Genomic DNA, 17,247 nt, shown 5'->3' with positions numbered 1-17,247 from the left:
TTCTTCCCCACGGCACCTAGTCCGATCAACCATTCTAGTTAGCACCAACCCCACCCCCTCTATCTATTACCTCAGTCACTGCACTGTAAACATTTGAAACCACTTTTTATAATGCAGTTTTCATTGTAATTACATGCTGGTATTTATGTATTTATGCTCATTCTATCCCATATCTGTACTTCTAATGGTATTTTAATCTATTTCCTTATTTTGTACATTTGTTGAATTTTGTTGCTTTAATTGAATGCCACATCTTCACACCACAGCAGTTTCCTAATACATGCAAATGTAAAGTCGATCCTTGATCCTTCATAAAACCACCAAAAGTTAAACTCAAAACAGCTTTGTGACTTTCAACTGTTTGAAAGTTTACGGCCAGTGGCTCATAACTAACGTTTGGTTTAGTCAAGGTGCTACAGGATTTCAAAGCACTGTGTCATCCTGAAAAAATGTAAAGCTCCAGCCACAGAAAACAACACCTAGTTTGTACGAGATTCCTTTCCAATCTAATTTTAAAACAAGTTTGTTAAGAACATGTAAAAGAACCTCAGTAATATTCACCCCCACCTTATCCTCACCTACAATTATATAAAAAAAACATTTTCAATAATGATTACAAGACTATCAGCTGGAAAAAACCAAGATGGAGGTTTTTATGTAAAATAACCAGGCTCAAGTCCAAGAAAGAAGACAGCTTTTTGTTCAACAGCTTCTTCTCCCTATGCTGCAGACTCACCGGTATTGATTCTCTTCTTTTTGGAACAGTACCTGGATTCACTCGCTCCACTTCAGTCGACATATTGCTATCGTTTATTGACAGCAGGCACTACGTCCACAAAACGCAAATGATGCCAGTGTCAGACGCCAACTACACTTCAGGCATCCAGAAGTGATCCTTGGTTTCAGGGATACCAATAATTGTCTCAAGGTTAGAGTCTGCTTGAAACAGTAACGCTGGGTTATATCAGATGGGAATGCAAATCTTGACTATTACAATAATATGCAAATCAACGTGATTGAAAGTTAACCCCTTCAGAGGCATTTTAGAAACAGGAGCATCAAAGCCCTTTACACTGGAATACAGAAAATGTACAATTACTGTACCTGAATGCAGAGAGATTAAGCACAAGCTTGGAGCGACTATGCACAGCGATTCTACATGGGAAGACCAAGTCAAGAAGACCTCGTCTGTTCTTGTGTCATCTCTAAACAATGGAATGTTATGGCTGAAACTGAATTCAGTTTAAATCAACTTGAGTGGGAGAGGAATGGAATCTCAAGTTATTTTTCTATTTTTGAAAAGCTAATGGTCTCTGTCAAGTGCGTGCCCTCATGTACTCAGTGGCCACTTTATTAGGTACACCTGCTCTTTAATGCAACTACCCAGTCAGCCAATCATGTGGCAGCAATTCGGTGCATAAAGGATGCAGATGTGGTCAAGAAGTTCGGTTGTTATCAGACCTAACAAGAAATGTGATCTAATTGACTTTGGCTGTGGAATAATTGCTGATACCAGACAGATTGGTTTGGGTATCCCAGAAACTGCTGACCTTCTGGAATTTTCACGCACAACTGTCTCTAGAGCAGGGGTTCCCAACCTTTTTTAATGCCGTGGACCAATACCATTAAGCAAGGGGTCTCATGGCTGTGCAAAACAGAAAAACCATCTCATGAGCAAGAGTTCTGAGAATGAAAATGCCTTGTTCATGAGAGAGGTCAGAGGAGAATGGCCAGACTGGTTCAAATGGACAAGATGGAGACTGCAGTTGAAATCACCAGGCATTACAACAGTGGTGTGCAAAAGAGCATCCCAACATGCACAAGATGTTGAACCTTGAGGTGGGTGGGGTACAGCAGCAGAAGATCACGAACACATTTATTAGGTATAGGAGGTACAAAGAACCTCCTATGGTCATTGAGCGTATAATTCCAACCTCGATGCAAATACTAGTTTTTTAAATTTTTTAAAATTTTACTCCAATTTTCTAATGTTTATTTACCTTGGTAACCACATGCTTAACACAGAAATAGTATCTTAATGTAGAAAGAATAATATCATTTGAAACATATCCCTGATACAACACAAATCCTGTGATTGCACAAGGACTATTCTAAAGTGAAGCTAGGCCAGAGAAATCGAGCAGCAAACACAAAATGCAGGAGGAACTCAGCAGGCCAGGCAGCATCTATGGGAAAAAAATCACAGTTGGCGTTTCGGGCTGAGACCCTTCAGCAGGACTGGAGACAACAGACAAGTCGACTGTGCTTTTTTTCCATAGATGCTGCCTGGCCTGCTGAGTTCCTCCTGCATTTTGATGTGTGCTGCTCGGATTTCCAGCATCTGCAGATTTCTTCTTCTCCCTCCACAGATTCTGATATGAAGTTCCCTGCCGCCGACATACTGCAGTCAACTGGGTCAGCCACTAAAAGGCCACAGAACAGTTAAGAGGTTGGAATCTTGAAACAACTGACCTACTGCTCAACTTTTCAGGACGTTTTTAGCTACAAGCTGAGACAATGGGTCAACATAGTATAGTGAACACAGGAACAGGCTCTTCAGCTCACAGTACTGTACTGAAGTAATTACGCTAGTGACACTTACTTAAATCAATCCCTTATGTCCATATCAAGGATCAAGGCTTCAACTTTATGCACCATTTTCATTTACATATATGGTGCGTAAAGTTGGTCGTTGATCCTTACCATTTATATGTAATAAAGGTCCTCGGCTTTGCTTGTTGCTCGACAGCCGGGGCGGGGTCGAAGCGCTCAGCAGAGGATGGTGCTCGGTGCTCGGAGTCGAAGGGCTGGTCGGAGGTTCGAAGTTTTCGGACAGACTCAGAGTCTGCTGCGGTCAGGTGCTTCCAAAGGGGCAGCATCGGCAAGTTTGTGGCGCTGGAAGCTCATGGCAGGGAGAGTTTCTCCCTTCTACCGTCTGCGTGTGATGATGGGGCTATCAGGACTTGAGACTTTTCTTACCGTGCCCATGGTCTGCTCTTTATCAAATTATGGTATTACTTTGCACTGTTATAACTATATGTTATAATTATGTGGTTTTGTCAGTTTTAGTCTTGGTTTGTCCTGTGTTTCCTGTGAAATCATTCTGGAGGAACATTGTATCATTTTTTAATGCATGCATTTCTAAATGACAATAAACGAGGACTGAGTGTCCTCATAATCTAATAGGACTTCTTCCCCCTTCCTTTCCAGTCCTGATGAAGGGTCTCAGTCCAAAATATCAGCTGTTTATTCCCGTCCGTCGATGCTGCCTGATCTGCTGAGCTCTGCATCACATTGTGTAATTACCTCTAAGAATCTGTTGTGGTGTGTTGGTGCGACATGCAACAGAAAAACAACAATGTTCACAATTATAAAGAATAAATAATTATATAATAAGGAAAGTTAGGGGATAAAGTACAAATATAGAATAAAATGTTTTCAAATACATAAATACCAGCATTTATTTATAATGTAAACAGCATTAAAAATGGTTTAAAGTATTTGCAGTGCAGTGCAGTGACAGGGGTAATAGAGTGAGGTGGGTGGGAGCTATCTAGAATGGTCAATCATCCTGGTGAAGAAGCTTTTAAGATGGTGTGAAGTTTTAATTTAAATAGCCCTATGGCACTTTCCAGAAGGGAACTGCTGGAAAAGATCATTTGCAGTGTGGGTAGTGTCTGCAGTGATATTTTCCTGCCCACTTCTCTGTCCTAAACACATATTGTACCAGTCTCTGTAGTAACGGTAGACTGCAGCAAATAATCTTTCCCATTCTTTGCATAATTGGGTAGCCATCTGACAGCCTCTTAAATGCCTCTATCACATCTTCCTGGCACCAACCTTGGCAACACATTTCAGCTACCTGTCCTTCTGTGAGTAAAAAAATAAAAAGAGAAAGAATCTTGCCCCATGCATCTCCTTTGAACGTTCCTCCTCTCACATAAATGACAAACCCTAGGATATTAGATGTTTCAACACGGGGAAAATGATACTGTCTGTCTATGCTCCACATAGCACTGTCTCATTACAGTCCAACTGCAATATGAAAAGAGGCAAAAACATCAAAATATATCCTTGATGACACCTCATTCTTCAGCTCAGTGTACTCATTCCTTCAGAACTCAGAATCAGGCTTATTATCATTGACACGTGTCGTGAAGTTTGTTAACTTAGCAGCAGCAGTTCAATGCAATACATAATATAGAAGAAAGCAAAAAAAATGATAATAATAAATAAATAACAGTATACGTATATTGAATAGATTAAAAATCGCGCAAAAAACAGAAATAATATATATTAAAAAGTGAGGTAGTTCAAGGATTCAATGTCCATTTAGGAATCGGATGGCAGAGGGGAAGAAGGTGTTCCTGAGTCACTGCACAAAATAACCTGCAGATGCTGGGGTCAAAGCAACACTCACAACATGCTGGAGGAACTCAGCAGGTCGGGCAGCATCCGTGGAAAAGATCGGTCGACATTTCGGGCCGGAATCCTTCGTCGGGACTGTGTGTTTGCCTTCAGGCTTCTGTACCTCCTACCTGATGGTAACAGTGAGAAAAGGTCATGCCCTGGGTGCTGGAGGTCCTTGACAATGGACACTGCCTCTCTGAGACACCGCTCCTTCAAGATATCCTGGGTACTTTGTAGGCTAGTACTCAAGATGGAGCTAACTAAGTTTACAATTTCTTTCAGTCCTGTGCAGTAACCCCCCCACCCCCCCAAATACCAGACAGAATACTCTCCACAGTACATCTATAGAAGTTTCTGAGTGTACTTGTTGACATACTCTCTTCAAACTCCTAATGAAGTATAATTGCTGTATTGCCTTCTTTATAGCTGCATCGATATGTTGGGACCAGGTTAGATCCTCAGAGATCTTGACACCCAGGAACTTGAAACTGCTCACTCTCTCCATTTCTGATCCCTCTATGAGGATAAGTTGAAAAGTCTTCTGAGACAACAACCAGGCCCAACAGGTTTCCCAGCCCTATGCATCAACTCCACCTTGGGCACTAACTTCTCCACCATTCAGGACATCTTCAAAAGGCCTCTGAAGGGTGACATCATCATTAAGAACCACCATCATCCAAGACATGACCTCATCTCATTACTCCTGTCAGAGAGGAGGTTCAGGAACATGAATACGCACATCTAACATTTTCACAACAGCTTCTTCTCCTCTGCCAACAGATATCTGAGGAACTCCTGGGGATCTTCACCGTACACTTCGCTCCAGTCCAGAAAACAATCTTCACAAATATTATTTTTCCTGTCCCCCAGCCAATTTTCCATCCCTGCTGCTTTTGCCAAGCCACATGTGTCTGTCGCTGCTCGAGGCATGCTTGGAGGGTTCAGATGCTCACTTCCTGATGGACACATTTATACTTGCTATGTGTTCTATTTCACAGGCCAATCCCTATGGGAGGGAGATCAACCGCTACTACACTCAGTGGCCACTTCATTAGGTATCTCCTGTGCCTAATGAAATAGCCGCTGATTGTAAGTCTATGGTCTTCTGCTGCTGAAGCCCATCTACTTCAAGATTCAACATGTTGTGCTTTCAGAGGTACTCTTCTGCATATCACAGTTGTAACATATGGTTGTTTGAGTTTCTGTCACCTTCCTGTCAACTTGACCCAGATCGGCCATTCTCCCCTGACCTCTCTCATTAACAAGGCGTTTTCACCCAGACAACAGCTGCTCACTGGATGTTTTTTTGTTTTTCATCAGTCAGGATATAGAGTATCCATTGTGACTTAATGTTAGGACGTTACAAGGCCACATTGGGAGAATCACGGACAGTTCTGGTTGCCTCGTTATGGGAAGGATGTGATTAAGATGGAAAAGGTGTAGAAAAAATCCACAAGGAATGCATTGGGAGTAGAGGGCTTGAGTTATAAGGAGACATTGAACAGATGGGGTCTTTTCTCTGGAGCATAAGAGGCCGCGGGGCGACCTGATACAGGTAAGTAACTTTATGAGAGCCATAGATAAGGTGGCATAGTGGAGATACGTCTCTTTCAAAGGAGATGTAAGGCACACCTTCCCTCCGTTAGACTGCAGGTCACCCTTGGGCAAGGTGTAGCACCTGCTTAGCCCCCCAGTCAGGGTCACATGAAGCCACGGGAGCAGGTAGTGGATGAGCAGCTGCTGCATATCACAAGTTCTGGTTATGCAACCACTGATGCCAGACAGACAAACTCTGAAGAGTATTGATAATGGCTGGGGTCACCAGTCTTGTGAAGTTACTGCCCAGAAGAGGAGGCAATGACAAACCACTTGTGTAAAAAATGTGCCAAGAACAATCATAGTCATGGAAAGACCGTGATGGTCCCGTCATACGACACAGCACAGGACAATGATGATGAGATAAGGTGAATGGTCACAGCCTTTTTCCCAGGGTAACGGAGTTTAAAACTAGAGGGTATAGATTTAAGAATCAAAATCAGGTTTATTGTCACTGATATAAGTCATGAAATGTGTTGTTTTGAGGCAGCAGTACAGTGCAGGCAAATAACTATGTTACAATTAGATAGATAGGTGGATAGATAGATAAAGCAAACAAGGATCAGCAAGGTCATGTTCATGGTCTGTTCAGAAATCTGACGGAAGAGTGGAAGAAGCTGATCCCCTCCTGAGGGGAAGATGTAATTGAGAAGCAACTTTTTCAGTGCAAAGGATCATAGGTAGGTGATATGAGCTTCTCATTATGACCGGGACAATAATGACTTTTAAAACATATTTGAGCAGGTACATTGACAAGAAAGGTTGAGAGAGATATGGGCTAATTTCAGGCAAGTTGCTCTAACTCAGTTAGGCATGAATCTGGTATTCTGTCACTATTCACTAAAAATGTACTTACAACCTTACTTATGTACCCAACCTTTTGACTGTTTCTGAAGAAACAATGTCAAACTGTATCGATTATGCTTCCTTCAAGCAACTTCATTCATTTCAGTAATTTGACAGTGCAGTGAGTTACTATTGCTTTTTGAAGACCAAGGACTTGCGTGTGGTTGGCTACAAGCATAAAAACCTTAGAAACAACGATTCTCACAGAACACTACAGCACAGAAACAGGCCCTTCAGCCCATTCAGTGCATGTTAAACGGTTATAATTACCTAATCCCATCAAGCTGCACTTGGAGTTCAGCTCTCCATACCCCTTCCATCCATGTATCTATCCAACCTTCTCTTAAATGTTGCCACTTCTGCTGGCAGCTTGTACCACACTCACACTACCCTCAGAGTGAAGAAATTCGCCCTCAGGATCCCCTTAAATATTCATTTTCACCCTTAACCTATGACCTCTAGTTCTAGTCTCACCCAACTTCAGTGGAAAGATCTGACATACAATACACTGAATTAGGTCTCACCAACGTCTTGCCCAACTTCAACATAGCATCCCAACTCCGGAACTCAGTACTCTGATTTATGAAGATAATCATGCCAAAACCTCTCTTCAAAGTTCAAGTAAATTCATTATCAAAGTACATATATGTCACCATATACAACCCCCAGATTTATTTTCTTGCAGGCATACTCAATAAATCCATAATAGAATAATAAAACATAATAGAATCGATGAAAGACCATATCAACTTGGGTGTTCAACCAGTGTAGAAAATACAACAAACTGTGTAAATACAAAAAAATAATCATAATAATAAATAAACGTGAAATAAATATTGAGAACATGGGAACAAGGCCCTATCTACCTGTGACACCATTTTCAATGAATTGGGCATGTATATTCCCAGAAGAAATTACACTGTAAACAGGGAGATAGGTCAAGGGTGTAGTCACAATCAGATTAATCCCGAGTACAGCAGTGGGACCACTGGAAAAGTGCAACTCCTGAAAATTTGACAAACTTTTCACAGATTTGCAGAGAGCAGCACAGAAACTGGCCCTTAGCCCTATCATCCCTAAGTAGACATCCAGTATGTTAGCTGTACTAATACCATTTACCAATTCCTGGCCTGTATCCTTCTCTGCTCTAGTAACTCAAGTGCCTGTCTACATATTTTTTGCAGGTTTTGAAAATACCTTTCTCCTTCGGACGCATAGTCAGCACATTCCAGATTGCAAATATTCTCTGGGGGAAAAATACTCTTCATCTACAACTCTTGGTCTAAACCTTTGCTCTCTGGCTTTTGCTCTCTGTGTGGGGGAAAAGTTCCTTGCTCTCTATTCTAGTATATGCCTTTCATAATTTTGTACACCTCTATCAGGTCCCTGTTCAACCTTCAGCAGTTGGAAGAAACCAGTCCAGTTTCTCCTCATAACTGAACCTCGTCATTCCAGGCAACATCCTGATTTGTCTTCTCTGCACTTCCTCCTGTGCAATCAAACCCTTCTCATAGTGTCGCCACGAAGAGTGTATACTGTAACTTGGCTGTGGCCTAACCAACATTTTATAAATTTTTATCATATCCTCCTTGCTCTTATATTCCTTGATCTGACTGTTCAATACAGTATCTCAGTATCTAAGAAAGGATGCGCTGGGGTTAGAGAGGATCCAGAAGAGGTTAATGAGAAATCCTGGGAATGAAAGGGTTAATGTGTGAGGAGCATTTGATGCCTCCTGGCCTGTACCTGCTGGAGTTTAGAAGGAGGAGGATCTCACTCAAATACTGAAAGGCCTAGATGATGTGGAAACAATGTTACCTACAGAGGTCAAAGACCGCAGGGCACAACCTCAGAAAAAAGAGACATCCATTTAGAACAGAGATGAGGAGGAATTTATTTATTCACGGGGTGCTGAATCTGTGGAATTCATTGCCACAGATGGCTGTGGATGCCAAGTCACTGGGTATATTTAAAGCAGAGTCCTGAAGAAGAGTAGCGGGTCAAAGTGTCCACTGTTTATTCATTTCCATAGATGCTGCCTGATCCACTGAGTTCTTCCATAATTTTGTGTGTGGTGCTTTGGATTTCCAGTGTCTGCAGACTTTCTCGCATTTGTATTGGATTGATCTTGCAAGTAAGGAAATCAAAAGTACACAGTTTACCAAATGATCAATATCTGTAACTGCTCGTCAATTCTGTACAAAAATTGCATTCCTTTGTTCGGAACTCAGAACAGTGTGGGTGACAGGGGCCAAGCTGTTGTCCTTGTGCCCAAGAACAATGAAGTATGATTGAGGAACAAGTGAGAGTTGTCAGAGTCCAGTTTATTGGCAACGACGTAATGAGGGACAATGCTTTCAGAAAAGGGATCTGCAATAAATTAACCTTTATCAGGATGGCAGTAGTAGGGCAGGGATCAGTGCTTGGGCCCCAGCAATTCACAGCATGTATCAATGAATTGCAGCTAAGCAATAAGCCAAATTAAGTGACTCTTTCCTCAACCATTCCCGTCTTGATCCTCGTTCTATAAACTCCTAGAAACTAAGCTGTCCCATGCACAACTTGACTTGGGGCCAAATTTTCTGTTTGTTTTATGTTGCTGACATACAGATCTGGGAGGTTTTGCCAGGCTACCCGTTTGTTACTGTTTTTATATGGTACTTCAATCTTCTTCTGGTTTTAAAAATTCAGATGAATGATAATTTTTTGTTTATAAACACAAGAGATTCTGCAGGTGCTGGAAATCCAGAGCAACACATGCGAATTGCAGAAGGAACTCAGCAGGTCAGGTAGCATCTACGGAGGGGAATAAACAGTTGATTTGTTAGGTCCTTCATCAGAATTCTGGTTCCTTAAGGCTGTTTTCGCCGGGGGTGGTAGTGGGGATAAGCTCCCACTACCTATTAAATGCTCCCAATGGAGTGCGTCTCCAATAACCTCTGACAATCAAGTCCAACTCCTGACCTTCACTTGTGGCTCAGCTACTAAACCTGGAGGAGTTGGTTCTACTGTCAGGAGAAGTGGATTACTGGCACCTTAAAACCAGTCACTCAAGGCAGATGGTGCTCATCAGCCATGGTATGTAGCTCATCTAGGAGAAGGAAAACTGATCTCAAACCTCCGCTGCCTTGCGCCTATACCCACTCATGGGGAAAGGTTTCAGTAGTAAACCCCAAGGAAAGATCCTGAGCTGGAGTCACTAAGGCAGTCCTACATAGAGTTCAATGCTGACTGGCAACTCCTGCGATGCCGCTGGTGCTGAAATATATCGGCCTCTGCAGTTCCTTTGGATTCATCAGCTGTATGGAAACAGGGAGTCTGCTACACGGGCAACAGCTTGCTCTCCATATCGTACTGCCCTGACTTGCATACCACATAGATTGCTTGGACACAGTATCCACGGTCAACTCCAGCCAATGGAGCTCTGGAATTACAACGCATACAAAATCTCTACAAAATTATTTATTTACTACAATGAATCTTTAAGCTAATAAAATGAAAGGGGAAGGGTCTTGCACACTGAAGATAGAAGCAGAACTATTTCTTCTTGCACAAAGAGCTCTTGCCCTTGAGCAAAGGAGTGATAGGAAAAGGATTAAGAGGTGATTATTAAGTACTTGTAAAGTTTCCAGGCAACATTTATCAACAAGGCAAACATGAACAATGCTTCAAGGGTATTTGATAGCAAGTCAAAAATAGATTTTAAACACTGAACTAATTGGGAACACCACACCTAGAATGGCACACATAACCCTTTGCACTTCAGCTTTCAAAAGTCAGCTCACTTGTTTTACATTGCAAGCTGCTGTGACCACAAGTACACTGCCATACAAGTGTTATTGAAGAGACTCAGAAAGCCTAATTGGACTAATACTTGGAAAGGGAAATATTACAAGGTTACAAAGAAGGGTAAATGAGTGGACACCAGTGGGGTAAAGCAGAGGGAGTTTGTTTTAAAACCGAGGTTAATAGGTTCTTGATTAAAGTTCAAAGTATATTTTTATCCGAGTACATATATGTCACCCCATACAACCCTGAGATTTCATTTTCCCGAGGGCATACTCAGCAAATCTATAGAATAGTAACTATAACAGGGTCAATGAAGATCAAGTAAAGTGCAGAAGATAACAAATTGTGAAATGAAAATATAAATAAATAGCAATAAATAACAAGATAAAGAGTCCTTAAAGTGAGATCATAGGTTGTGGGAACATCTCAATGGATGGGCAAGTGAATGAATGTAGTTGTCCCATTTTATACAAGAGACTCACGGTTGAGGCATAGTAACTGTTTTGAAGCTGGTGGCATGAGTCCTGAGGCTCCTGTACCTTCTACCTGATGGCAGCAGTGACAAAAGAGCATGGCCTGGGTGGCAAGAATCTCTCATGATGGATGCTGCTTTCCTATTATAGAGTTTCATGTATTTGTGCTCAATGGTTGGGACAGCCTTACCTATGAGGGACTGGGCCAAATCTATTACCTTTTGTAAGATTTTCCATTCAAAGGCATTGGTGTTTCCCTACCAGGCTGTGATGTAGCCAGTCAATATATTCTCCAATACATATCTATAAAGTGTGTCAAGCTGAAATTCTGAGGGTGTCAAAGTTTATGGTGCGAAGGTAGGAGAATGGGGTTGAGAGGGAAAAGAAATCAGCTATGATGGAATGGTGAGGTGAACTTGATAGGCCTAATGGACTAATTATTCTCCCACGTCTTATGGACAGAGGAAAAATATAAATTAATTTGATCAAAGAACCAGCTCAAGGACGATAATCCAAAAACCCTCCTTTTGTATTTTATTCAAAGTTCAAAGCAAAATTTATTATCAAAGTCACCATATACAACCCTGAGATTCATTTCTTGTGGGCAATCCAAGTAAATACAAGAAACACAATAGAATCAGTGAAACACCACAGCCAACAGGACAGATAGCAAACAATGTGTAGAAAATAAATCATACTATGTAAATACAAAAAGAATGAGAAAAAAGGGAATAATAATAATAAACAAACAATCAATAGATATCAAGAACATGAGATGAAGAGTTCTTGAAAGTAAGTCTATAGGTTGTGGGAACAGTTCAGTGACAGGGTGAGGGAAGTTATCCCCTCTGGTTCAACAGCCTGATGGTTGAGGGGTAATAAATATTCCTGAACCTGGTAGTGTGAATCCTGAGGCTCCTATAACTTCTTCCCTTCTGAAATTGAATGGGTTGGAGCTACTCAGATTAGATGGTATCTGGGTCAAGAGGAAGAGTTGAATTTTCTTTTCAATGACCTTTCATCAGAACGAGTTTATGTTTATCATAAGAAAGACACATTGAGTACTTATTCCATTAATTTAAAGACCTGGAAAGGTTAGAAATCAATAACAGGGCCAGAGAAGAGTAATGATATGGTATTCAGTTGATAATAGGGGTGGACATATCTCCTGCAGTTCAGACAGTCGGCCCCAGATTCCCTGTTGCCAGGGAAAATAAAATCTTGCACAGGTGGAAAATATTACGCAAGGGGCAGAAGAGGAAGCTGTTATCGGGCAGAGATATGAGGGTGCCACTGATGTGGGTAAATGGTGGGCTGAAGTTCAGGAAGATGTAATCAAGAGATTAGGACAACAATTCAGAGCAGGGCTTCATAAATATTAGAGTTAAAATGAACAAGACTTAGTCTAAAAAAAAGGGAAAATAAATTGATAAGGAATATATTACCGTCATCAGGTTTTGGATGCCACAAAACAATGGGAGTTCGTATCCATCCACACCTCTATAAGCTGATTGCTGGTAGCATTCTTTTTATCTGAAGATCTTTATGTCATACCAAAGCACAAATCTGTTCTCGAACAGGACAGACATAGCAACTGACCACGAGATTTAATTTAGAATGGATTAAAAAGATCAAGTTGATAGTATAGCAATATCGGTAAAGGTGAAATGTCTCTGCTCTGATTTGTTTAGAAGTAGACTCAAAAAGGGTAAGAATTAAAGAATAATGAAACCATAAGAGTAGGGGCCCCTATTCTTCGTGATTTTTATAAATGACCTGGATGAAGAAGTGAACAGATGGGTTAGTAAATTTGCCAATGACACAAAGGTTGAAGGCGTTGTGTATAGTGTGGAGGGCTGTCAGAGGTTATAGCAGGACATTGATAGGATGCAAAACTGGGCTGAGAAGTGGCAGATGGATTTCAACCCAGATAAGTGTGAGGTGGTTCATTTTGGTAGGTCAAATATGATGGCAGAATATAGTATTAATGGTAAGACTCTTGGCAGTGTGGAGGATCAGAGGGATCTTGGGGTCCAAGTCCACAGGATACTGCGCAGGTTGACTCTGGTTAAGAAGGCATATGGTGCATTGGCTTTCATCAACCGTGGGATTGAGTTTAAGAGCCGAGAGGTAATGTTGCAGCTATATAGAACCCTGGTCAGACCCCTCTTAGAGTACTGTGCTCAGTTCTGGTCGCCTCACAACAGGAAAGATGTGGAAACCATAGAAATGGTGCAGAGGAGATTTACAAGGATGTTTCCATCCAGGGGGTCAGTGTGGACATGGTGGAGGATTACAAATACCTGGGGATGGGAATTGACAATAAACTGGACTGGTCAAAGAACACTGAGACTGTCTACAAGAAGGGTCAGAGCCGTCTCTATTTCCTGAGGAGACTGAGGTCCTTTAACATCTGCCGGACGATGCTGAGGATGTTCTACGAGTCTGTGGTAGCCAGTGCTATCATGTTTGCTGTTGTGTGCTGGGGCAGCAGGCTGAGGGTAGCAGACACCAACAGAATCAACGAACTCATTTGTAAGGCCAGTGATGTTGTGGGGATGGAACTGGACTCTCTCACGGTGGTGTCTGAAAAGAGGATGCTGTCTAAGTTGTATGCCATCTTGGTCAATGTCTCCCATCCACTACATAATGTAGTAGGTGGGCACAGGAGTACATTCAGCCAGAGACTCATTCCACCGAGATGCAGCACAGAGCGTCATAGGAAGTCATTCCTGCCTGTGGCCATTAAACTTTACAACTCCTCCCTTGGCAGGTCAGACATCCTGAGCCAATAGGCTGGTCCTGGATTTATTTCATAATTTACTGGCATAATTTACATATTACTATTTAACTATTTATGGTTCTATTACTATTTATTATTTATGGTGCAACTGTAACGAAAACCAATTTCCCCCGGGATCAATAAAGTATGACTATGACTATGACTATGGATTGGGGAGCATGCCTTATGAGAACAGGTTGAGTGAACTCGGTCTTTTCTCCTTGGAGTGATGGAGGATAAGAAGTGACCTGATAGAGGTGTATAAGATGATAAAAGGCATTGATCATGTGGATAGTCAGAGGCTTTTTCCCAAGGCTGAAATGGCTATCATGAGAGGGCACAGTTTGAAGGTGCTTGGAAGTAGGTACAGAGGGGATGTCTGGGGTAAGTTTTTTATGCAGAGAGTGGTGAGTGCGTGGAATGGGCTGCTGGTGACGGTGATAGAGGCGGATATGATAGGGTCTTTTAAGAGACTCCTGGATAGATACATGGAGCTTAGAAAATAGAGGGTTATGGGTAACCCTAGGTAATTTCTAAAGTAAGGGCATGTTCAGCACAGCTTTGTGGGCCGAAGGGCCTGTATTGTGCTGTAGGTTTTCTATGTTTCTACAAAGTAGCAGAATTATGCCATTCGACCCATTGGGTGTTCTCCAATATTCCATCAAGGCTGACTTAAGACCATAAGATATAGGAGCAGAAGTAGGCCATTCGGCCCATCGAGTCTGCTCCACCATTCAATCATGGGCTGATCCAATTCTTCCCGTCATCCCCACTCCCCTGCCTTCACCCCATACCCATTAATGCCCTGGCTAATCAAGAACCTATCTATCTCTGCCTTAAATACACCCAATGACATGGCCTCCACAGTCACTTGTGGCAACAAATTCTCCGTATCGCAGTTCCAAATGGATGTCCTTCAATCCTTAAGTCATGCCCTCTTGGCCTAGAATCCCCTACCATGGGAAATAATTTTGCCATATCTAATCTGTTCAGGCCTTTTAACATTCGAGTTATTATCCCTCTCAACCCCATTGTCCTGCCTTCTCCCTGTAAACTTAGACACCCTTACTAATCAAGAACCCATCAACCTCCACTTTAAATATCCCAAACGACTTGGCCTCCACAGTTGGCTAAACTCAAATATGTGAGAAGCTTTGTTAAAATTGGAAGTGAGTGGTGTAAATAATGGGCAGATAATTGTTCAGGAAAGTAGAGAGATGATTACAGCATAGCAAAGGAATTTTATTACCAGTAATCAAATAGGACAGAATTTCTGAATTATATACAGGATGCATTCCTCAAACAATTTCATTAGGGCTCAAGTTGCTTGGTTGTTGGCATGTGGAAATAATAGATACTGACTATTTAAAAATAAGGAAATATTAATGTCATTTGGTGTCCTAGCATGAAGGTACTAACAGATGGATAAATAATTCTGAGGAATGCATCCTTCTTTGATTATTAATCAATGCTATTTATTAAGTTATAAGAAGATCTTCAATTTTACCCTGAAGACTGTTGAAAGGTTTCAAGTGAAGTTTGTTGTCAAATGCACAGGTTCAGTGAGGTAGAGGTACAATAAAATGCTTGATTGCAGCTGCATTAAGGCACGTTGTTACCCCACAGCTAAAATATGACTGTGGGAAAACAGCAATACTCACTGTGGTAGACCTTGTAAGAGATATATGTGAAAGGCAACATTACTTACAGCAGACTTGCTTCCCTCCATCTAGAACACAGGGCACAAGACACAGCTGGTGAGGGGTATAAATATCCCTCTATATCCCTTATGAGGGGTATAGACAGGGTAAATGCAAGCAGGCTTTTTCCACTGAGGTTGGGGTGGATTACAACTAGAGATCATGGGCCAAGGGTGAAAGGTGAAACGTTTAAGGGAAACTTGAGGGGAAACCTTTACTCAGAGGATCGCCAGAGTGCGGAATGAGCTGCCAGGTCAAATGGTGCACGCGAGCTCAATTTCAATGTTTAAGGGGAGTCTGGATAAAGTAGGGGCATGGAGGGCTGTGGTCCCTGTAAAAGTCGGTGGGAGCAGACAGTTTAAATGGTCCGGCACAGGCCGGATGGGCCAAAGGGCCAGTTTCTGTGCTGTACTTTTCTATGACTCCATGGTTAACATGCCTTAGTTAAACTTGCTCACAGCAACTTAGAAGATGGGCATCATGTGGACCTGGAGCTGCCCAACAGAAGAAAAAGTAGCAACAACAGCCATGCCTTTGGAATGAGGACAACTCCCTCATCCCCACAGTGAACGTCTCTGCTATTCAAGAATTAGCCTCTACAGTCAGCTCCAAACACACATCAGATGAGCTGCACAAACACAATGGTCAGTGTTGAAATTGATGGAGAACCAACAAGACTGTAACCTTCAATAAAATCCAAGCATGTCTGCATGTCTGTAAACGGAGCTTAAAATGATCAAAATGTTTCCTAGATACTAGTTCTCCCTACGTGCCAAGTTTGATTAATTGGTGTATTTCACTTCTAAATATGTAGTTATTCTCACTGAAACTTGATTTTCTCACAAACAGTATTTTATAAATATAAAACTTTAATCTTTTAAACTCAGACAATTCGAATATCAATCTCATAAGGTTACTTTGCAAATGAAATTTTAATTGGAATTTGTTGTTTGGTGCCATGGTAACAAGAAAACCAGAGCAACATTTTTCCATGAACCTTAAAACTTGAGAGTTTCCAACATTTCTTTGTTCCCTTCTTTATCGGTACCATGAAAACACTATATTTTTCCATGGACATGGAATAATGTAGAAGTAATGAACTTCAAAATAAGGCAACGTATTTACCAAAATGTAGATTTAGTTTATAAACTGAGAAAACATTTCTACAACCTCCTTCCCGCACAAAATGAACCCTGCAACACTAGTGGGAAGACAATACATACATTACACATGTGTAAGTTGTAAGTTTTAAGTCAATGCTCTATATGTGCAAGACAGACAGGATCTTGAATGGTCTCAAAGCTCTAGAAGTCCACTCAGAAATACACTTGCTCTTCTATCACACGATCACTGTTGCACTCAGTTCACACAGGTTTACCTCTACTTATTCAAGCATTTTCAGAATCCCACCTTATTAAATCTCCGTTTGTTCAAATATTCTCTGCTCCTGAAGAAATGGATTTGAAGGCCCACTTTGAAAGAGTGAACCATTCCTTTCTTTTCCATTACGGAAAAGGCCTTTCCCATGACCTGTCCAAAGAACATCAAAGCAGCTCAAGGTGGTGGGCTCTCAGGATCACTCACCAGACTCAGGCCAGTATAGTAGCTTTAGGTCCCACACCACTAGGTTCAGGAACAGTTTTTACCGTAC

General features: G+C 41.6%; 1 protein-coding gene across 18 annotated transcripts in view; it reads right to left on the bottom strand.

Annotated features, from left to right (window-relative positions):
- The window catches only part of nedd4l (NEDD4 like E3 ubiquitin protein ligase), a 466,571-nt gene that overhangs the window by 230,400 nt on the left and 218,924 nt on the right, over window positions 1-17,247 (bottom strand). The window contains exon 1 of one of the 18 annotated variants that reach the window (XM_063042687.1): window positions 737-1,812. The exons of 16 other annotated variants lie outside the window; for them this stretch is intronic. In XM_063042687.1, the coding sequence (XP_062898757.1) occupies window positions 737-799 (63 nt within the window). In that variant the 5' untranslated portion in view covers window positions 800-1,812. Of the gene's footprint in view, window positions 1-736; window positions 1,813-17,247 lie in introns of those variants that run through there. One more of the 18 variants, XM_063042689.1, reaches the window with a different exon arrangement.

Source organism: Mobula hypostoma, chromosome 3 (genome assembly GCF_963921235.1).
Source record: "Mobula hypostoma chromosome 3, sMobHyp1.1, whole genome shotgun sequence".
Taxonomy (NCBI): domain Eukaryota; kingdom Metazoa; phylum Chordata; class Chondrichthyes; order Myliobatiformes; family Myliobatidae; genus Mobula; species Mobula hypostoma.
The sequence above is the reverse complement of the archived record's forward strand: the minus strand, read 5'-3'. Positions and strand labels throughout refer to the sequence as shown.